This window comes from Physeter macrocephalus, chromosome 10 (assembly GCF_002837175.3).
Source record: "Physeter macrocephalus isolate SW-GA chromosome 10, ASM283717v5, whole genome shotgun sequence".
Lineage (NCBI taxonomy): Eukaryota > Metazoa > Chordata > Mammalia > Artiodactyla > Physeteridae > Physeter > Physeter macrocephalus.
In genome coordinates, this window is record NC_041223.1 from 41,035,179 (window position 1) to 41,059,209 (window position 24,031).

The window sequence follows — 24,031 nt, forward strand, 5'->3', positions numbered from 1 at the left end:
TCCCAGTAAATCATCTCATTAATGTGTTTGATTTCTACATTTAGCATTGCTTTGTTCCATTCACTTTATTTTTTTTCCCCTTGCTTCAAAAATCTAGACTAGCATGATGGTAAGTTTGATACAATTTCTCTAGGTTTACCACAGCTCTTAGATGAGGCTAATTTGAGGCTTAAGGAAATGTGGATTTTCACATTCAACAGCATCACATTCTATTTAAGCTTCTGAATTTTTATTTGCCAAGATCTTCTTACAAATCTTATATTGTAAATGACTAATATACAAGAAGGTTGCTCCTTTGATTAGCCCTCCTATCCTCTTTGTTTCCTCTTCCAACCTGTCCTTTTCTACTGCTGGTATCAGTGTGCAGACATGCCTTCACATGTCCCATTTTACAATGAAATGAAACAAAACACACGCACAAAGAAACTCCTCGACATCACATCTCTCTGCAGTCACCGTCCTATTTCTCTGCGTCTTGCAGCAAAACATATCTATACGAACTGTCCCTACTTGCTCACCTCTGCTTACTCCTCAGCCCCCTTAGATTTGACACTGACTTTACAGTTCCGTCAGAACTGCACATCCTGCTCATCTCAAGGTCACTTATAACTTTTATGCTGATGAATCTAGTGGATTCTTCTCTTGATTCTCATCTTACTGTAAGTAACATTTGACATAATGGGCCATTTCTATGTGAAAGTTCTTTTAGCTTCTGTGATACCATATACTCCTATGGCTGCAGTTTCTCCTTTTCATTCTCTAAGCAAACTCTGAATGTTAGAATACTCAGGGCTTGGTCCTGGGTCCACTTTTTTTCTTTATACTCTGCCCCTAGTTCATCCACTTACTCCTTTGACTTTAAGTATCATCTGTATGCCAATGGATGCCCCAATTTATATCCTCAATCTAAGCTATCATTCTGAGCTACCAGACTCATATATATGACTGCATTCCTGATATCTCAATTCATACATTTCTCAGATATCACAAACTTGTCTAAAATTGAACTCTTGGGTCTCCTCCCACAAAAACAAAACAAATCTTTCATTTCCATCTCATGAAGTGGCCCAACTATCTATTTAGTTGTTCAATCTTGAGTCATCTTAACTTTCTTTGTGTTTCAAACAATAATTTGTCTTTATTATAAAGAAATTAACCAATGCAGGAAATTAAATATAATAAATTAAATGAAATTCCTCCCAGCTGAAAGTGATATTATTAACACTGAGGAAAATCATTCTACATGTCTTCTATGCATATACAGACAGAAGAATAGCTATATGGAAATATTTTATTAAAATGGAATCATAATATGGTTTCTACTTTAAATTCTAAATGAATTTTATAGGAAAGGAAAAGAAACCCTAGTGAAACAGAAGGAATTGCTGAATTTCAAATAGCTGTTTTTTTCACACCAGAGGTAATTATTTCCCCAGCATTTCCTAGAGCTTAAGAACAAAGATTATATAAAACACTTCAAGTGGTTTGAGCATTATAATTCACTTTTAGACAGTATGCTCTTTGCTACATGTGGGAGATGTAATAATGTGTGAATATGATGTGGTTCTCATTCTCTTTAACCTGGCTATCTAGTGAGGAATTGGATTTTAAGATAATGAAAAATGTGAGGTAATTAATGCAGAAGAGAATAGCATCTTTATAAAGCTCTCCATCTTCCCATTTTAAATAACTGGCAATTCCAGACTCTATTATGGGCCTTTCAAGGAGCTCTAGAATATCTCCACCTTTCCTGTGTATAATATTTTCCACCTTCCTCAGCCTGAACTAATGCTCTGAGTAGGTTAGACTTATCTCCCTCAGGCACAGTGTTTATTATTGCCTCTATACCTGTTTGAATATTGTCTTCACTTTTGCTGTCTTTGTACAAATTTGGATCATCCTTCAAGGCAAAGCTTGCTTCATGAATTACTTTCTCCATGACTTATTATAAGAACACTCTGATAATTTTCCTGAATGTCCTTTGCTTTCTTTGTCATTCACACATTCTTAATTTTGTTTCTGTCTCTGACTAAAACTTAAATTTCCCGAGGGAGTATCATTTTCTTTTACTTTCATGTCCACTACATTGCCAAGTACTTTTTGGTTATTTGTTTAACATTCATTTGCTAAATATGTTGATTAAAAACAGTTGCCTGGAAACTTTTTTAAAGAAAGCTGTGCGTTTATTATATGCTGGGTGCAAATTATTTTCTTGAACACCTGTGTTTTAAGGGCACTAATTAAGGCACAATGAGGTTTTTGTCCTCGATAATTTGAGCTATAATTAACATGATGTGTTAATTTCAGGTGTGTAACCTAATGAGTTGATACTTGTATGTATTGTGAAAGGGTCACCACAAAAGTCTAGTTAAGATCATCATCATACCTAGTTACAGGAATCTTTTTTTTCTTGTGATGAGAACTTTTAAGATTTACTGTCTTAGCAACTTTCAAATACGGAATACACTCTTCACCCATTTTGCTCACCACCCCCCGCCCCCCGCCCTTGGCAATCACCAGTTTGTTCTCTGTATCTGAGCTATTTGGGTTTTTTTATTCCACATGTAAGTGATCATACGGTATTTGTCTTTCTGACTTATTTCACTTACTGTAATGCCCTCAAGGTCCATCCATATTATTGCAAATGGCAAGATTTTGTTTTTTATTGCTGAATAATCTCATTATATATAACATATTTTCTTTATCCATTTATTCATCAATGGCAATTTGTTTTATGTCTTGGTTACTATAAATAATGCTGCTGTGAACATGGGGGTGCATATATCTTTTTGAATTAGTGTTTTTCATTTTCTTTGGGTAAATACCTAGAAGTGGAATTGCTGGATTATATGGTAGCTCTACTTTTAATTTTTTGAGGAACCTCTGTACTGTTTTCCATGATGGCTGTACCAATTCACATTCCCCCAACAGTGCACAAGAGTTCTCTTATCTCCACATCCTCACTAAAGTTATTTCTTGGTGTTTTTGATAATAGCCATTCTAACAAGTGTGAGGTGTTCTCCTTGTGGTTTTGATTTACATTACCCTGATGATTAGGGATGTTGAGCATCTTTCACGTACCTGTTGGCCATCCATATGTTGTCTTTGGAAAAAAAAGTTTATTTAGACCCTCTGCCCATTTTTAAATCAGATTTTTTTTTTTTTTTTTTGCTATTGGGTTATATGAGTTCTTTATATATTTTGGATATTAACCCGTCATCACATATATGATTTGCAACTTTTTTTCTCCCATTATGTAGGTTGCCTTTTCATTCTGTTGATTTCCTTTGTTGTGCAGAAGCACTTTAGTTTCATGTAGTCCTGCTTGTTCATCTTTGCTCTTGTTGCCTTTTCTTATTGTTGTAATATCCCCTGGAAACTTTTAATGTTGCTCAGGGCTTAGCAGTTTAAGATTTTCTCAACCATCTGTAGGTTAGAGGAATTTTATACTCTTCCCTAGAATATTTTATTTCCGTATGAAAACTGTATATCTTACAGAGAAAGAATTACATCATTATTTAATATTAATAGTTTTCTTTTTATCAAACTAAAAATTAAGTTTTAGTTATAGACTGTAGAATTGCTTATTTTTAACATCTTAAATCTTAGGTAGTCATTCTTAATTATACACATTAAGATTTAATATGGTTAAAAATGTTAATATAGTTCTCCTAAAACCTATTACTACTTTACTTGAAGCCCTAATGTGGCTTATTTGTTAATTTTCTACAAAGCAAAACTCAGGAATCTATACTTAAAGAATAGCCTTTAAAATTAATCATTTTCTGTTTCAGTTATTTTATATTTATCAATCAGTAAGTTTTATACATAGTAAAATGAACAGTTTTATGTATAACTAACTTTGTAAAAAGTTTGACCTGCGAGATGACTTTAAGAGGAAAAGTGAAATATACATATTTGTTTTTCAGTTTAGAAACAGCCTGGTTATCTTGAACATAGACAAGTGTTAATATTCCATCACAACAAATCACCAAATTATTTATTTCCAGTGACCCAGATGCTAACTAGAGTTAAATCTTTTTAACACTGGTAATAAGAAATAATTTTAAAATTCTCTTGTAATCTTTTTTTAACATTGGAAATTAGAGTATAATATGACTACAAAACTATCCACATTTTGGATTTTGGATATACACACATGCACATATCCAATATTTAATTTTATTCTATTGTTAATTTAAATAATCAAATGGTCTGTTGCTAATCGAAGATATCAGTAACTGATTCAGAATTCTTAATCAAAGAATTCCTGTTTATATGGAATAATTGGAATATAATGAAAACAAAAGAAAACAATACTCATTATCCTCTTAAGGGAAAACTCACACCTTTTAAAGACAACCACCACTAACCTCTTCATGCCTATATTTCCTTTGGCTGAAAATACTTTTTTGAAAAATATGCTTACTGTTTTTAAAACTACCTTAATTATTTTAAATTTTTCTTTCATACCTATAAGTATTTATATCATAATTTTAAAGGACTAAATAATATTCCAGTGCATGGATAAATCCCAACTTTCTGTTTTTATACACGTAGCTTATTTTAAATTTTTTATTGTACATCTTCAGAAATCTCTCTCTCACCATAATAATTTCTTTAAAACTAATTTTTAGAAATGGGCTTGCTTAGTTCAAGTGTAGGCATATTTTCAAACCTTATGTATTTCTATCTGCCCTCTTTCTATGATTCATTTTACTTGACTTCTCTGTACCATTTTATATTCTACCCACTTTCGACACTTTTTCCTTTCATTTGGTTCATTCATTGAGAAAATAGTTATTGAACTACCAAGTGCTACACTGCTGTATATGGTCTGCTGGGGAGAATTCTATGACTTTGGTAAAAAGGATTACAGAAATAGAGACCAATCATTTTTGTTGACTTTTCCTTTTCTACTACTTACCTTTCCAACTGAGTTGTAGAGTATGTCTTTAGTCCTCTTTCCATTTTTTTTTTCCTACAGTGGCTTCAATTTTCACTTCTTTACCGGCTAACCCTATATCTGTTTATCTATCCCTAAGCTTTCTCTTGATTATATGTCCAAATTTTATTGAACATTTGGATATGCCTACCACACAAGTTCAGCAAACTTGTATGTTCAAAAACTATACTCTGTTTGTACTTACAGAAATCTGAACTAACTTCCAGCTTCAGGAGATCCCAGAGCACTTTCTGAAACTGAGATATCACTTTGGTACATAGCACTAGTGAGCAGGCTCTCCACAGCCCCTGCTCACTCTGCTGCTCATGTAGAGTTTTATTGGCAAACTGACCCTGTTCTGTTTTCTCCTCTTCAAATATGGTTATAGGTATCAAACTTTAAGCTCCTGATTTGGAGGTGTGGTTAGTATGTGTGTAATTCCTGTCTCATTCTTGTTTTTGATCAGCATGCAGGGAATTGGTATTGCATTTTTACTAGCTCGTTTGTGTGTACTAATCAGAAGGAAATCTTTTGTATTGGATTTTTATATCGTTTGGTTAAGTAAAATATACACACACGATGTATTTGATTAGAGTTTATAAAAGTATAACATGGAATTTATGGTGATGCATACATGGAAGTAATTAAACTGTTATTAGATATGCATTGTTTCAGCGTATTCAAGGAAGAAATACTAGGAAAAAGTGGCAGGGTGGAGAGAAGAGGCTTGTGACTGAAAGCATGAGGTAAACAAAGAACATTCTTGGACTTCATTCAAGTAGAGATGATAGCTAAGAGTAAACTTCACAGAACCATTCTGGTAGCCTGGACAAGTGCCCGTCTGCTCACATTAATGATATGATGATGATAATTAAAAACTGACATACAGGACTTCCCTGGTAGTACAGTGGTTAAGAATCCGCCTGCCAGTGCAGGGGACACAGGTTCCAGCCCTGGTCCAGGAAGATCCCACATGCCTCGGAGCAACTAAGCCCGTGTGCCACAACTACTGAGCCTGCAGTCTAGAGTCCGAGAGCCACAACTGCTGAGTCTCCGTGCCACAACTACTGAAGCCCGCATGCCTAGAGCATGTGCTCTGCAATGAGAAGCCTGCACACCGCAACAAAGAGTAGCCCCCACTCGCCGCAACTAGAGAAAACCCACGGGCAGCATCAAAGACCCAGCGCAGCCAAAAAAAAAAAAAAAAAAAGTGACATACAAAGAATATAGTAATTAAGAACAGAGAATTCTTCTGGTGGTGAGATTTGATTTGGGTTATCAGCAAACTCATGGGAGGTCTGCCATATTCAGGATACATTCCAAACCAAGTGAAAAGATTAGGCCCAAATTTCAGAGATTGGTTTATTCCTTGAAACAGTTCAAATAAACATTCATTTGAGGAGACACTGATTTTCACTTCCAGAAATGAATTGAAATTCAGAGATGTTTGGTTGGATTTTAAAAATAAATTTCTATATACCATGCATTATAGGCACAGATTCTTTTAAACTTTTGAATATTATAATGTGTATTAACTTGGCATTATCCTGCCTCAAGTGCCACAATTTCTGATTTGAAATTCTAAAATTCTAAGAACTTATTTGCTATCTGCATCTAATCTTACCTGAAGTGATGAGGTTCTCTGTAGTCTTTATTTAGCCTGCCTAATTTAAATATCAATATATTTTGCCAAAGAAATATTAATATGCTTGATTATGAGGTATTGCTCTGGACTCTGTGTATACTGTATTTTGTTGCTAAATGCTTAAGAATTTAAATTCTTGGTCCTAAGATTTATGGATAAAGAATCATAGACCTTTGCATCATGACTTTGCAATTTTTAAGTCACTGAGGGTGAAGGGGAGGAAGAGGTAAGGGAAAGAAAAATTATAGAGTGTGTGGTATTTGAAAATCCAGCTTTGCAATGATGTAAAATGCCCATTTCCACGGAAGTGGGGCCTATGGCTCAGCTGCAGAACTCTCAGCATCCTGACTCATTCAGGGCAAATGGACGCTCCTCAAGTCCATCCTCACAGGGAACCTCACAGAGGCTCACAGTATGGTTAATGTGAGCTGGTTCACCTCATAGCTTGATCACATTGTTAACAAAAACAATCTGGCCTAATTATCTTTGCTTATAACTAGATTATGCTAATTGGTACATATTCAAGGGTATATTGATGTCTGCTGGTGAGCATCAGCACTTCATGCATCTGTGTGTAGTGATAAGTCAGATGTCTGTAATTTATTTGGGGTTATAGAATGATACATATTAAGAGCCTTTTTTGTCCAGTGCATAAGAATTCTTTAATTAGTGTGCTTATATTTTATAATATTACATAAAACATAAGAATATCTCAAAATTTACAGGGTCAATATAAAGTGAATGTTATATTCTTACTAAGTATATAACAACATATTGTTATCTGTTAAGAGCAGTAACCAATTATAGTCTTAATGTTTCACATTCAGTCCTGCAAGTTTTAGGATTCTGGTAACTCTGGTTAACGGTTCTTTGCCCTGGAGTTCTGACTGAATATACTTAGGTTTTTTTGTTTTTTGTTTTTTTTTTCCTTGAGAATACTTCTGTTTTTGTAGGTCAGTAATGCCAGTTTCCTATGGTTTAGACCTAAATCCTTTCCTCAGGAGGAATTTTATTTCAGGTTTCTAGTGTAGACAAACTCATTAGGAATGTTAAATTGGCATTTAAATTTTTCGTAACTTCTTTACCCAAAACATTTCTTTATGACCAAAATTAAATCATATTGATTCAGTTACATTACAGATAAAATTTAATGAGGTGAAAATAACTTTCTTAGAAAGATGATTTAGAGCTTAGAAAACAAATATTTATTTTAATTATTTGAGCAGAAGCAAAGGACTGAGTAAAGTGCAGATTCTGTGCAGCTTAACTTCACTTTCCAATTCCAGCAGTCTTTGTTAATCTTTTTTTGGCAGAGCAGGTGGAGAAGGTATTAGTTCATGGTCTATTTGATATCTACCAAACACTATTTTTTGTTTATTTAAGACAATAAATGTGTATAGTTTAAACAGCCAGAGAGTATGGGAAAGGTTTTAAGAATGCAAAATAAGTAATCCTCTACTTATCCTTCTCCCACTCCTCAGAGGCTGCCCTTTCAAGTCCTTGAATTGTTTCTTTGGGTAATCACCTCTAGATTTTTAAATAACATGCTTATACTATGTCTTGATTTTTGAAATTTAGATTTGATCTCTTGTCTTTTTTGAATACTTTTAAATTATTTATTTATTTGGCTGCATTGGGTCGTAGTTGCAACACTTGGGATCTTTGTTGCTGCGTGTGGGATCTTTGTCGTAGCATGCAGGCTCTTTAGTTGCGGCATGTGAACTCTTAGTTATGACACGTGGGATCTTGTTCCCTGACCAGGGATCGAACCCGGGCCCCCAGCCTTGGGAATGCGGAGTCTTAGCCACTGGACCACCAGGGAAGTTCCTGATCTCTTGTGTTAAAGAATTTTGAGTCTTAGGACTTAGGTTTCCTCTGTTCTCCCTCTCTCCCTGCTATATAGTTTCATCACAATCTTGATTAAATCACTATTGAAAGTTTACATTGTTGTGTCTATATAAATATTATTCATTTATGGGCCAAGTAGTATACTATGACTATTTCCTTTTTCCTACTTTATTTTTTCTGAAGTTAACAATTGCATGGCTTTTCCCCATTTGCTTCATCTTCTGTGTATCTACTAATGTATTTCCAGACTGTCCTAAAAAAAAAAAATACACTACCTCTGCTGCTGCGTAACACTTGTATAGTGCTCATTATGTCCCCGGTACTGGTATTAGTTTCACATTTAAATCTCTTAATTTTAGAACCACCCTATCAAATAGGTACTCTAATTAGCTTCATTTTTTAAAATGACTCAGCTGAGCCACAGAAGTTAAGCCTTTTAAGATGACACGACTAGTAATTAACAAAGCTGGTATTTGGACCCAGATGGTCTGGTTCCAGAGAATATAATTCCTGACCCATACATTGCATTGTTTTACAACAGGCGTCCCCAACCCCTGGTACCGACCTGTCTGTGGCCTGTTAGGAACCGGACCGCACAGCAGGAGATGAGCAGTGAGCGAGCCAAAAGTTCATCTGTATTTACAGCTGCTCCCCATTGCTCGCATTACCGCCTGAGCTCCGCCTCCTGTCAGGTCAGCGGCGGCGTTAGATTGTTATGGGAGCTCAAACTGTACTGTGAACTGTGCATGTGAGGGATCTAGGTTGCGCACTCCTTATGAGACTCTAATGCCTGAGGTGGAGCTGAGGCAGTGATGCTAGCGCTGGGCAGCAGCTGCAAATACAGATTATCATTAGCAGAGGTTTGACTGCACAGAGACCATAATAAATCAGTTGCTTGCAGACTCATATCAAAACCCTATCAGTGAGTGGCAAGTGAAAACAAGCTCTTGGCTCCCACTGATTCTGCATTATGGTGAGTTGTATAATTATTTCATTATATATTACAATGTAATAATAAAGAAAGTGCACAGTAAATGTAATGCGCTTGAATCATCCTGAAACCATTCCCCCCGCCGCCCCCAAGTCCATAGACAAATTGTCTTCCACGAAACCAGTCCCTGGTGCCAAAAAGGTTGGGGACTGCTGTTTTGCAACATAAATGTCAAGGGCCTTATAACCATTCTGTCCAATTATATTTTATAGTCTCAAGGTTTTTACATTCTTGAAGGCAGGGACCATGTCCTGTTCATATTTGTGAATAATAAACTAAAGGACATATTTTATCTTTTTTTCTTATATCACATGTGTTTGTACTGGAGGATCTTTTAGCCTTATAGATCAGCCTTCCTGGGATTTCCCTTCACCGTCATCCTGGGAATTGCTTCTTCTCTCCTCTGAGTTGGATTCTCTTTTACCTGGGATTTAATTTCCTATTTCTTGGTTTACTCCCATGTTTTGATGGAGATAACTTTTTCAGAAAGGATTGTGGGATGGAGATATCCACAGTATGATGTCGGGAGCTACAAAACAAATGGGTAAGTTGTAACTGATTTAGTAGGTCGGCAAAGCTAAAAGTAAATTGGCAGGGAATGCCCAGAAGCAACTTTTTATCACAGTATTATAGAAATACTAGGAATTAGAGACATCACTGAAAATGGAGATGAAAATAGAGGATTAGGTGTGAAAGTCTAAGATTTTCAATAAAAGGATTAGTTCAGATTGTAAGATTTAGATATGCCCTCACATTCTCTCAATTCCTACCCACTCAGCCTAGGTTACTGTTCTTCCCAACTTCAGCAGAACATTGGAGGTTTACCTTCTGGAAATCGTGAATCAGAGACAAGTGCAGCTAAGGGAAGGGGTATTGTGTTGAAAAAGATTAAATGTTATTATCTGTCAGTTCAAGAGATATATTGTCATTCAATTTCCTCTCCTCCCCAAATTTGTTTTTCTTAGCATTAATAAGGCATTATTTTTCCATCTGCTTAGTTTTTCCCTATGTATTTACCAGTAATGTATCTCAAGATTTTTTTCTACAAAAGCATAGTAATAATAATGTCAAATACAACAGTGCTTACTGTGTGTCAGGTTTTATTCTAAGCACTTGGAGGATTGGTTTAAGAAGATTGGTGGAAGAGGTATATAGATGATCCTCTGAGAATACACTCAGATTGAGGGAATATTTTTGACTCATGTCAATGCTCTGATCTCTCCTTCTGCAAAGGAGGTAAAATAATCCCTTTTGTTTGGGTCAGCCTCTTTCCTCAGCTACCCTAGTGCTTACTCAGCTGGGTTTATGAGCCAAAGTAGCCATGGTGGCAGGGGCTAGATATTGTTTATCAAATAAGGACCATAAAACAGGAATATTAACCAAGAGAATGTGGATTTGCTCCAAAATGTTAGGAGACCATGTGTGTATCTTGTATTGCCCCTTGCTAGAAGCTCCGTATAGTATCTAATCAGCCATTAAGTTTGAACATTGAATCTGCTGGATTAAAGTCTCAAGTGATAGAGGTTCTAGATTTGGAGCCTGCCTCAGATCTTATTCTGCCCTCTAGGTCACATAAAGTTGATAGTTAGGGGTTAGTTAATATAAATCAGAGAAGCATACCCAAATATTGTAGGTGTTGCTTCTAAAACTCACAGAGGCTAAAATCATGCATTATGTCACTTCCTTGGTGGTAAATAGTATAAGATTTAATAATACATCATGTATATTACATGTGATATCTTGACATTCTAGGCCACTAGAACTCAGAAACTTCACTGAGATGCCAATGAAATGTCCCAGTTTTTTGGATCTCTCACTCTCTGGCACACCTATTTTTTTTTTTTTTTTTTTAACTGAAACATGTAGAATGCCAGCTACTTCCTTTTCACCTAGGTCCAGTTAACATGTTTGGTAGAGTAGTTTTTCATGATAGGTGAAAGCAGACTGCTCCTGGTATTCACATTGGCCAAATTAGCAGTATCTTCCCAGTTAGAGGCTTTGTTAATTTACTCTCGTAAGGAGACTTCATCCTGATTATGTCTTTTGTTACATATAATGAACAGATACACTAAGGCAGGAAACATGTGCAGACTGAGCAATGCAGCATAAACTGACTAATAAAGATAGGGACTTAGCCTTCAGTGCCTGAGGTGAGATGAGAAAGCTGTTACTAGATGTCATTAATAAACCTGACTCAAATAAGGCAGTAGATTTGATTGAATATCACCACAGGTATACAAATGCTTTCATGGAGTTACTACAGGGGTCTGGATCCTTCCCCACTTTAAATAGTCATGTCATGCCTCCAAAAGCTTTGCTGTAGGCAGACAAACTCTTATGTCTTCACCACCTTCAAGCAGCAACACCATATCCCTGAGTGCTAGACTGTTTGGGTTCCTGGGAACCATAAGGCTATAATAGTGTGGGTCATATTTGCACATTGCTTAGGATTGTATGAAATAGAGAATGAACAGAAGGTCTGTGACTATTGTCTGTCTTTTGGTGTACAGAAACTTCTCTTATTTTGATAAAAGTAACCTATAACACCTAACAACCTAAGGGGGTTTGTGCCTGGGGTAGGTAGACTCCATCTAATTCTAACTGTGTTCTGAGAGAGAGATACAATTAATGAAACATTAAGATCGGTTTATTAGATGATTACATGATTGAGTAGTAAATGGCACTCATTGTTATCAAGGCTTTTATGCATAATTATTAAAGTATGCATTGTTTTATTGGTTTTGATTTGTTCATTTATTGCACACGTTATATTTTTTCTAGATATAATGCTATACTTTTTCCCATTATCCACCCAAGCATAACACGTTTTTTATGAAATATTAAAAATATAAATCCTGCATAAAATATAAACATAAATTTAACACAGTGTTGTAAAATAAATGTCTACATAAAATCCCAGTCAAGTAAACAAAGAGAACTTACTAGTACTATGCATTTGTTGATCATGACTGCCTCCCATCTCCCTAATGGGTAACCACTACTCTGACTTTTATGGTATTTACTACTTTATTTTATATTTTTACTACTTAGTTATGTATTTCCCAAAAAATACGTTTAATTTTGTTGCTTTTTGGGCTTTATTTTAGTGGTAGCATAGACTGTATATTCTGTGACATCTGACCTTTTATATGTAGCATTATGTTTCTAAGGTCAATATTCATTGCTATATGATATTCCATAGCATGAGTATACCGTGTTTTGTTTATATATTATGCTACTAGCAGACGTTTGAGATACTTATAGTTCTCTAGTTTGGGCTATTATAAACAACTCTACTACACGTGGAACATTAGTTACATATCTCTGTGTGCATACATATACGTAATTTTTTTGTGTGTTACAGAAAAGGTATCTAAATATTCAAAGGTATGTTTCTGAACTTCCTATTCTATTCAGTTGGATTTTGTTCATCCTTGTACAAATATTAGATTCTGTTAATTACTATAGCTTTATAATATGTTACAATAATTGATAGGGTGATTGTTCCCACTTTGTTCTTTTCCAAAAATATCGTGGCTACTTTTAGTCCTTTTCTTTCCATACAAATTTTAGAATCATCTTGTCACACAAACCAGCCCACTGGGATTTTAATTATCCTTGGATTGAATCTACAGATAAATAGTTAGTGAACTGACATCTTTTAATACTGAGTTTTCCAATCTGTAAACATTGTATATATCTCCATTTTATTTAAGTATTCTCTAATTACTCTCATTAGGACATTGGGTTTTTTTTCATAGGTCTTATATAACTTTTGTTAATTTAATATTGGTAGCCTTATGTTCCCCAGTATATACTACAGTACGTGGCAATATCACCCAGTGGTTCCAGAGCATGGGCTCTGGAACCACGTTGTCAAAGTGATTTTAGACAAGATTTGTAACCTCTCTATGCCTCCATTTCTTCATATGTGAAATGGAGACAGTAACTCTACCTTCCTTGGAGTTATTGTGAGACTAAATATGTCACATAAATTTAGAACATGGTAAGCACCATGTCTGAGATAAATGTCTGAGACTGTATAGATTTACCAATTATTAATTCATTTAACTATTCTCCTTTAAATGCTTTTAGGTCGTTAGTGGAGACATTTTGTTGAACTCTTACCACAAACTTTGTGGCTTAAAACATCACACACCTACCTCAGTTTCTGTCTACATACACCTTAGCTTGCTTGGTTCCTTGTTCATAGTCTCACAAGGCTGCAATCAAGGTGTCAGATGGGGCTGTGATCTCTTTTGAAGCTCAATCAGGAAAGTATCTGTTTCCAAACTCACAGATTGTTGGCAGAATGTAGTTCCTCATGGTTTTAGGACTGAGGGTCATGTCTTCTTGCTGCTTAGAGGCTAGAGCCCTTGCAGCTTTGTTAATTGAAGTCTGCCCTCAATTCTTAGAGGCTACCTGTAGTTCCTTGCCACATGGGTTTCTCCAGTATGGCTGCTTGCTTCTTCAAAGCCAGCAGAGTAGAGAGACTCCAGTGAGAATGGCATACTGTTCTACAAACATGCCAGTCGTGCTCTCAACCTTCAGTCCCTTGCTCAAGCTGTTTGCTCTGCCTTGGAACATTTTTCTCTCAGATAGCTCCATGGCTTGTTTCTTCATTTCTTTTAGGGCTTTACTCAAGTGTCACCTTCTTGATGAGGTCTTTCCTAACTACCTTATTTGAAATTGCATACAGTGATCTATCCCCACTGCTCTCTTGTTACAACTCCTTATTCACTTCCCTGCTTTAGTTGTATCCATGCTGTGTTTTTGTTGTTGTTGTTCACTGTGCCCCTCCTCTAGTATTTAGCATTCCATAAAGACTGGGATTTTTGTGCATGTGTGTTCAGTGAGGTATCCTTGGCACTTAAAACAGTAATAGGCACTTAGTAGGTATTCAACCAATATTTCTTAAAATCAAGTAAATTGAATTTTATGTCATGGGGAAGGGTAGTTTCCAAATAAACAGTTTTATCATCTTCTGATAATGAACATCATTTTTTCCTTTCAGATAGCATTCCTCTTTTTCTTATCTTTTTGCATTGGCTTAAACTTCTAAAGCAATGCTAAATAATGGACACTTTTGCTGTTCTCATGACCTTAATAGGAATGCTATTTTTTGGAGGACAGGGAGTAGAGAGTGGATGTTGAATCTTAAATTAAGTAGCTTTCAAGCATCAGGTCAGATGATTATATATTTTCTATTACATATAGATGTCATGAATTATATCAGGAGATGTTTTAATATTAAACTGTCCTTTTTTTCCTGGAATGAACTGTGCTTGATCACAGTATGCTATTCTTTTAATTTACTGCTGGATCAAATTTGCTAACCTTACATTATTCCTAGTATTTGTAGGATTTTAAAAGTCTTACATCATTTGCTAAAGTTTCTGTTTACTCATTCTCTAATGAAAATTCAGTCCAGGCATGTATCTGCTTTCAGAGCTACTCTAATTCACCTTGGATCATCTCATTGTCCATCTAGAGTTTATAGACTCCTCTTTTCAAATCATAAACTAGAGGATGTTGAGGTTATTTTCATTACCTGTTCACTGATGTAGTAACCTAAAGAAAGTAGAAAGGTTACCAGGTCCTCCCTAAACCTTTATAACTTAAAGCCTTATTACTTAGTTGGTGACAGCTTGCTCCTTCTTATTTTTCTAACAGAACATCTGAAGTCATCCTTGGTATCTTTCTTCTTTTTGCTCCACATGTTCCGTCCACCAGGAAATTCTATCTGCCTTTGACATATTTTAAATTCCTCTATATATTTACATCTGTTTGAATTTTCTTTTGTTTATTCATGCCATTACTACACTTTTAAAATTATCACAACTTTGTAATGTGTGTTACTATCTGGTGTTAGACCTCCTCCCAGTATTGCTTCATTGTCCTGCTGGTATTGAATGTTGCTGTGGGTATATCTGAGAACAGCTTGATTCCCTTCCCCCCAACCCCAACTCTGTTAGTGACTTATCTTTTTCCCTGGATACCCCAGTGGTTCTTTCTCTAAGTCTAATAGCTCTCAGTGTTGACTCTTTTGGTTCAGTTTACCCTGGACATGCTGTCATGGTTGCTTTTCTCGTGGAATTTGACTAGTATCTCTAAAGGTGTATCCTGTTAGGTTATTTCTGTTTTCTCTTCAAGAAATCAATAATTTAAACTCTTTATTTTCTATGTTTTTCACACTCTCATTCTGTTCCCTGTATCATTTGTGCTTTTAGCAGCATCTGTTCTTTTTTGCTATTTCTAATTGTGCATTAATTTCTGTGACACTTTTGTTCTTCTGCTTCTTTCCTTAGCTCTGCCAGTTCATGTTTTATCTTTTCTGGTGGTTTTGCTGTTTCTTCCCAGTGCTTATACAGCTCTACTTTGTGCAAAGAGCTTATTGGAGACTACTGCTTTATTAAACTTTTCAGTTGAGAGATAATTGCAATATAACGTTCTGTAAGTTATACAACCTGTTGATTTGATACATTTATATAACTTAAAGAATTCACGGACAATTATTTGGTCATAGTTTTGGAGTGTATAATGGCTGCCCTGTGTGTTTGTATTTGCCATCTGCTCATCCTGTTATTTCCTCCTTTTTCTTGGAGCAACTTTGTATGCGTCCTGTGGTATTGTTTTTGGAGGGGTGTGAGTTTTTTCATCGTCAGCTGTTTACAGGAGGCTCGTGTTGAAAAGAAGTTATGGTCATGTTCCCAGTTAGTTGAACTTTTTCTGCGGGCCTGAGTTTTCGGTCTGTGTATGTTTCTGTGTTGTCCCTGCCAATCTCACTATGCATGTAGTCAGTTTTAATTATTAATAATTGTCTCTGTAACCTGTAACCAAGAACTAATAATTGATTTGTCTGTTCTACCTTGTTTCTTCTATTACTACGAACCATAATAGGACCAGGGATCTTCCTGCCTCTGTCTCATGTATCCTGTTTCCACTGTTGTAAACAGAGACTTTCATCTGAGTATACTCCTCATTTCTGAAAATTTTGTTCTTATGAATTTTTTTGAGAGATTAATTCTGTTGTTGTTCATGGGCAGCCGTGACATCCTTTCTCAGTTTCTTTCCTTCCCATAGTGGTCTTTGCCCAATTTTGATTGCCCTTGACTGTCCTTCAGCTCATTTTGTGGCTAAATATTTTTATGATTTTTTCCTTCCTTCTCAATCCTTGGGGTTATTTCTAGGCTGAGAAAAGGGAAATACCAACTTACACTACCATCTTTAAAGTAGAAGCCTAAGTATTTTTTTCATTTTATCTAGCACAAATGATTTTACTTTTTATAAACTAAGTACAGAACATTTCTCTAAATTGATAATAGATTTTCCCTTAGTTTTGGATACATTTGGTTATTTTAGCCAGGTTCTGGGGAGTGATGCTGAATTGCCATTTTTGACTGTTAAATGCATCCACCAAACATTTCTCTATTTATGGATGCTATTGACTAGATAAAACATGTGATTGCACCAGAATTCAAACACTGTAAAAGATATACTGTGAGAAGTATATTCCCTTCAGTCTGTCAGATTCCAACCACCCTACCTCCCCCCAACCCCAAGCTAACAACTCTTACCAGTTTCTTTTTTGTCTTTGGAGAGGGATTCTACGTAAAAACAAATATGTACTTAAATACGTATTCAAATGTTTCTCCATTTTGGTTCAAATGCTACCACTATACACATCTTGTGCCTCTTCTTTTTTACTTAACATACCTTGGAGATAGTTCCTGTGTGACTCAAAATGCATTTTCACAGTTTTTGGTTGAATCATGATCAAAACAAAATCTTCACATCCATTTTATTTTTCTTTTAATTTATAACTTCCTTTATCCCCTCTTTTTTTATGAACCATTTTTTTTTTCCAGAAGAAATATATAATGTGTAGAATTCTCCAAATTCTGGTTTTTATGTTGACTGTTTCCCTCTTGTGGTGTCTTTTTACATATTTCTCTGAGCCTTGTATCAGTATAAACTGATAATGAGATATCTAGGATTGGTTAGTTTCAGGTTCCGTTTTTTTGGCAAGAATATTTTGTAGATGGTGCACTCACTGTACATGCTCTTGCATCATAATAGGAGCCACATGATTTCTACTTTTAGTAATGTTAAGATAGATCATTGTGTTCCGGTGTTCTCAGCTTTATCTGACAATTATAAAGTTAGCCATTGACATTTCACATAATAAATATTTCCTGGATTGGTAGCAAAATGATTCTGTCATTCCTTCTGTATTTAATTGAGTAAAAAGTGGTGGCAATTTGTAGTTTTTATAGATTTGCTAATGTTCCCTAATTAATTTTTAAATTAAGTATCAGTTGAGAAGAAAATTTATTATTCCTAAATTTAGATAAATTTTTTAACTAGATTAGAAATAACTCATGGACTTTAAATGATATTTCAATCAGAAAAACTTTTGAAGTCAATTATTCAAAATGATTAAAAATATATCTGAAATAACTACCTGATTTTTTTTACAAAATTTTTATTTCCATGTCTCTTGGTTTGAGACAACAAGAAAGTTTCTAAACTTTTAGGATATATTTTAGAAACTCTTCTTTTATTGTTCCTTTTTATTTAGGTTATTAAGTGTGGTATGCTGTGATCTAGACACTCTTCTCCTATTGGAGGCTCAGTATCAAGTATCTGAAATGTTACTAAATGCTCAAGAAGAAAATACCTTAGAGACCTCTGACAGTCACAGGTAAAAAAATAGATAAAAAATTAAGAGACAATAACAGCTTTCTTTACAGATGTTCTGTTGAGACAGTAATTTTCTGTACAGTTTATTTAATGTTTTTCCATTATCTGAATTCAGTAGATTTAAATAAGAGTAAAAAGCAATAAAGCATAAATGTCACAGTTAAAAAGATTGTAGACAGTGTTCTTGGAGACAGCTTACAGAGTACTGCTTTCTAAGTTTCTGTTTAGTTTTTTGTTTTTTAGTTAAGTCCTAACTTTATTAAGTTGTATCAGCTTTAAATTCAGACTCATGTGAAAGATGACCCATTAAACAAAACGTTTGATTTTTGTGTCCCTTATAGAGGCAATTTTTACTTCATTCTCTTAATTATGTTAGTTCATAGTTATAAATTCTGATTATTGCAAAACGAGGTTATGGTAATATCTTGAAAACTTTTCTATTAATATGTCGTACTTACCATTACCTTGATTCGGTTGACGTATCTTGAACACACATTCAATAGCTGGCATTGTTTTTGTGTCTGTAATTTTAAAAAAGTGTGCCTCCACCCTAGCTAGACCTTGGAAAAATAGTACAGAATACCAGGCCACATTACTGAATACTCTAGGTTTGATATAGAAGGATAGTATTAACAGCTTCAGGAAGTGTGGAGGATACAAAGTTTAGAATTTGAATTAAGACACTGGGTCTGGAACTTAAGGGAACTTTGACTAAAAATGTGATAGAGTTGTGGAAATAATGCACATCTTAATCCCATTTCTTTTTAACATGTGACATTTATCAAGGAAATATTCTTAATCTCATTCATCTCATATCAATTATATCTCCAATTCTTTGCTCTGTAGCTAAGAAAACTATAAGATAAAAAGTGAATTTATTTTTCAGACTCTTCTATAGAAATTGTATTGCTTTTTTCCCCTCTACATTCCACTGACATGATCTTAAAATAAAATCATATTCAATTAAGGCAGTAACAATTGATATATTTATTTTTCAGAGATTTTATAATTGATAGCTTATCAGTGGAGAGGAATCATGTTCTTGTTAGAATAAATCTTATTGGTGGGCCAATGGAACGAATTTTGCCTCCAAGGATACTAGAGAAGGTAAGTGGGGTAAAGAGAAGGGGGGAATGTTTTTCTGACATTTTGAAGCAAGGTAGCCAACTCAAGTGACAATAAACAACTTCCAAATATCCACATCACAGAATTGAACTTTTGTTACTAGAAAAACTTTAGGATGCAAGTAAACACTTTCTAATGAAAATAGCATTCTTCAAGGCAAGGTGTCATGAGTGGTAGTTTGTGTTGCGGAGTAGGGTATTCTTTTATTAAAAACTTGTCATTTTCCTTGTGTGTCGTTGAACACATATTAAAATTTTTTCACTTTTAATATCTTTCCCCTTCATGATACCTGATTTTTATTAGATGACTAATTCTTATTGTGTTTCATTGGCTATATTGAGTACCTTCTCCTTTCATCAGTATCCATAGAGTTTGGTTTTCTCTTGAAGGGTTTTTTTGTTATTTTTACTGTTGTTTGTTATATTAAGTACTTCACTCCAAGAATGGTGAGCTAGAAATGATTGACAGCACAAGAGAAATAGTTTTGTGAGCAATCTAGTTGCTACAACAAGTTATCATATTTGTCTTTAGTACTTATTTAATGTTGTTTCTATATTTCATTTTAGTTAGTATCCATTAGAGTGTTGAATTATAATGTCAGATAGCTTTTGGTTAGTTATGCTATAACTCTGGAATTTATGAAACAAAAGCCAATTTAAGTAATATTTCAGAAAGTCTTAAAATTTAATATTAAACTGCTTCCTAAAGTCATCTGTCTTGCTTCTTTTTTAGGGTGATGATCCATATCCTTGGCCAATGTTTTCATCATACCCTTTACCAAACTGCTATTTGTCAGACGGTGTTGCGAGAAATGCTGATCTAAAACAAGGTAAAACATTTACCATCAAGTGCCATGTTTTGCTGCTTTTTTTTTGGTTATAATTTGAAAAAAAGATAAAGTATTATGAAGGGAGATTAATACTATTTTTCATTCAGCTCGTATACCTGGATACATATATGTCTGTTTCTTTGTAAGTTTTCATTATTTCACATGTTCCTTACTAAATGAATATTTGTATGATGCCGAATAGTTCTTATCGGAACCTTTTTTTTGTTTTAAAAAAGGGAATTAGTGATTTTCGATGAATTAATTCTCGATACGTAGAACTTTATTCAACAGATTAATATTTTTTAATGTCTGTGTGCCATACGTAAGTCCTGTGTGCTCAGGACTTAAAATATAAATGTTATATAAATATAATAAAATAAAAATTCTGATATTTATGACCTTTTACGGAATACATTCAAATAATTAGACAATTGTATGGTAGTACCGTGTGATAGGAACTAAATATATAGAAAAATGTGTAGCCTGCTAGGGTAGCACATAAGCAGATGCTCTTCCAAAGAACACTGAGTTTAAAGTGAGACATGAAGTAGGTGTTTTCTGGGTATTAGAAGAGCATTTTTGACAGAGGAAACAGCAGTGAGACTAAAAGGAGCAAATTGTATTAAGAGCCATGAGTAAGTTCAAGGATGTATGAGATTTGGAATGTGAGGACAAGAGTGACCAGAGGTAAGACTTAGGCAGGTAAGCCAAGTTCAGCCGTAAGACCAGGGTACCTCAAGTTCAGGTATTTAGACTTTATCATAAGAGCAATAGAAATTCAAGCAGTTTTTAGACTTGAGAATTCTAAGATGAAATATGAAGATTTTAAACCATTAATTTGAGAAGTTAAATCTTAATATCAACATGATCTCCTTGTCGTACTATCAAACTTGCATTGGAAAGAAATAACATATATAATTCATTTCATGTAGGTTAGATTCCACAGAGTGATTGTTGAAAAATAAGAAATTTTTCTTCTATGTGAGGCTTCATAAGCCATTTACTTTTCCTGGTGTTTACTTGCCTTAATCAATAGAGGCCATCAATTGATACATGTTTTTATTTCTATCCAGTGTTTAAGATACACACTATGTATCTCACAATTGGCATAGAGACAAATTTCTCTTTTTTTCCTATCTACCTAGGTTAGGGAAAGAGGACGTGAGGGATTTTTAAAAGTTTTTAATACTTGTCTTTTTAATACACTTTTAAAATTTTGCCATGTGTTTTTCTCGTGTGACCTAATTCAGAGATGTGGGAGCAATATTAAGTATTTTTCAAGAAGAAACTCTTGAAAGAATATCATTTTGGACTCTTACCACTGACTTGCATCTTTCAGTGAACCCAGTCTTTTATGTCTTCCTCTCCTACTTTCAGTCCTTTTAATCAGTGTTTATATTTTGTCATTCTGTCTTTAGGTTTCATAATGTATTCGCCTACTCATTCCTTTATTCAGCGTGTTTCTTGAGTGCTGATTATCAGGTACTTCACTAAGCACGAGATATAAGATGATGTATGCCATATGATCCATTCTTCGTGCCTCAACCCTTCATCCCTTTTCCTTGTTACCATATAACATCATTACCTTTGCTAAATTTCTCTTGGAAACAAATATATCTTTTCTTTTGAACAGCAGATTCATTCATTGTCAGTCTTACTTTGTGACTGCCATATTAGATAGTTTGTTTCTTCAAAGTATAATAGTTTGATAAAAAAATATGCTTTATTTTAAAATGACCAAGGCAGACAAATCAGAAAGTAAGATTAAACAGATAGTTCCCTGAGAAGGAAAAAAAAAAAAAAAAAATCAATTCCTAGGAATCAGTAATCAGAGGAGTTAATTTTTTCCCCTGCTCTACTCTTATAAGTGATTTAGAAAAGGGAGTAATAATAGCTTCTCTGTCTAGCCCAGAAGATAACTGCAGAATGGTTATTAACCTCTAGTAAGCCTGTAATGCTGCCAGGCAGTCATACAGTGTGTCCACAGGTCCATTTACTCTCCTAGTCTCCTAGATGACTGTTTTCAAGTCTTCTCTTTCATTAAACCTTCCTAACCTCTTCCCAGTCTTTCCTATCAGATGATAACTTTGTTTCCTTTTTTTTTTTTTTTTTTAACTGGGGAAATAGAAACAGCTTCCATGTGCTCCTGATACATGTCAGCTCACTAGGCTGCATCTGTGCCAATTTAGATTTTGTATTACTATGAATAAAACTGCAAATGTTAATTACAAAGTCCAGTTTCTCCATTTGTGCCCTGCATTCCATCCTCTTTTTTGCAAAGATATTGTTTCTAACGGTTCTCCCTTTTTCTTTATTGCTTTTTTGTGGGTGGGGGGTGGGTGTGGATCTCCACTGTAGCTTTCCTACAGGCCAGCAAGCATACTGTTAATTTTTCCATATTTAAAATATCTTCTTTTGAATTTCCTTTCCCCTCTCTACAATCCCATTTCTGTCCTCCTACTGCAAAATTCCTTGAAGGAGTTGTCTAATCTTAATATTGTAGTTATTCTCTTTCCATGCTCTCTTGAATCCACTTGAAAGCTAATCAGGCTTTCGCCCTTACCATTCTACCATGATTAAATCGACAGGTCAGCTCTCATCCTCATCCTACTACACCTAGCCTTAAAACTTAAAATGTTTGATGCCTCTCTTTTTTTTTTTTTGCGGTACGCGGGCCTCTCACTGTTGTGGCCTCTCCCGTTGTGGAGCACAGGCTCCGGACGTGCAGGCTCAGCGGCCATGGCTCGCGGGCCCAGCTGCTCCGCGCCATGTGTGATCTTCCCAGACCAGGACACGAACCCGTGTCCCCTGCATCGGCAGGCGGACTCTCAACCACTGCGCCTCCAGGGAATCCCGATGCTTCTCTTTTTTGAAACATTTTCTTATTTGGCTTTCAGAAAGTACATTATCTAATTTTTTTCCCCCCTGCTGCATTTCTGGCAAATTCTTGATCTCTTTTGTTGGATCTTTCACATCTCGCCAACCTCTAAACTTTGGAGTGCCCAGGGCTCAGTTCTCTTTTTTTTTTGTCTGTACTTATTCTTTTGGGGATTTCATCTAGTCTCATGACTAAAATACCGTCCAGTACACTCTGATTTATATCTTAAACCCGTATTTCTACTTGACTGTGTACTTATTATCAGTTTACTTGACACCTTTACTAAGATGGTTAATAAACATATCAAATTCAACACGTCTGAGATAAATTTCTGATACTCTTTCAAAATCTGTTCCTTTGGTATTCTTCCTCATTTCAGAAAGGACAACTTTGTGCTTCCAGTTCTTTAGGCAATAAACCTGAAGGTTTTCTTTGACTCCTTCTGTCTTCATAACCCCACATCTAATGTGTTAGCAAATGCTCTTGGTCCTTCATATCGGAAATAAAACCACTTTTCACTCATCTACTACCACCCTCGTCTCTCACCTGTATTATTGTAGTAACCTGTTCAGTTGGTTTCCAACACAGCAGCCACAGGAATGGCTACTGAAATGTGGGTTGGATCATTTAACTCCTCTACTTGAAACCCTCTCATGACTCCACTATAGCCTACAAGGCCCAACTCATTTGTGCCTGCCTTTCTGTCACATGTTCTGTTTTAATTTAGTACAATTTCAATTTTCTTTATTTAACTACATATTTTCCCACCATATTGGACAGCAACTTCTAGTTGCCTTTCTGTTTGTACCTAAAACACAAGTGTTTGAATAAGACGTTATTCTCAATTTAACAGCAGTACCTAATACTTCCTCCTAATAGTGGTCCTGGCATTATTGTGGTTCTTGTTAAGCAGGAGAGCATGATCTAGGTACCAGTCAGTGGATAGCCAGAGGTACCTCAGGAAGCGATTTTACATAGGTATGTACTGAGTCAAATATGAATCAAATATATGTCATTCTGGTATTGCTGATGTATCACTCACCCTGTACTCGTAGAAGAATGGCAGA

General features: G+C 35.1%; 1 protein-coding gene across 1 annotated transcript in view; it reads left to right on the forward strand.

Annotated features, from left to right (window-relative positions):
- The window catches only part of TBC1D32 (TBC1 domain family member 32), a 229,217-nt gene that overhangs the window by 99,489 nt on the left and 105,697 nt on the right, over positions 1-24,031 (forward strand). The window contains exons 24-26 of the mRNA XM_007116575.3: positions 18,011-18,133; positions 19,131-19,239; positions 19,990-20,086. Of these exons, the coding sequence (XP_007116637.2) occupies positions 18,011-18,133; positions 19,131-19,239; positions 19,990-20,086 (329 nt within the window). The remainder of the gene's footprint in view (positions 1-18,010; positions 18,134-19,130; positions 19,240-19,989; positions 20,087-24,031) is intronic.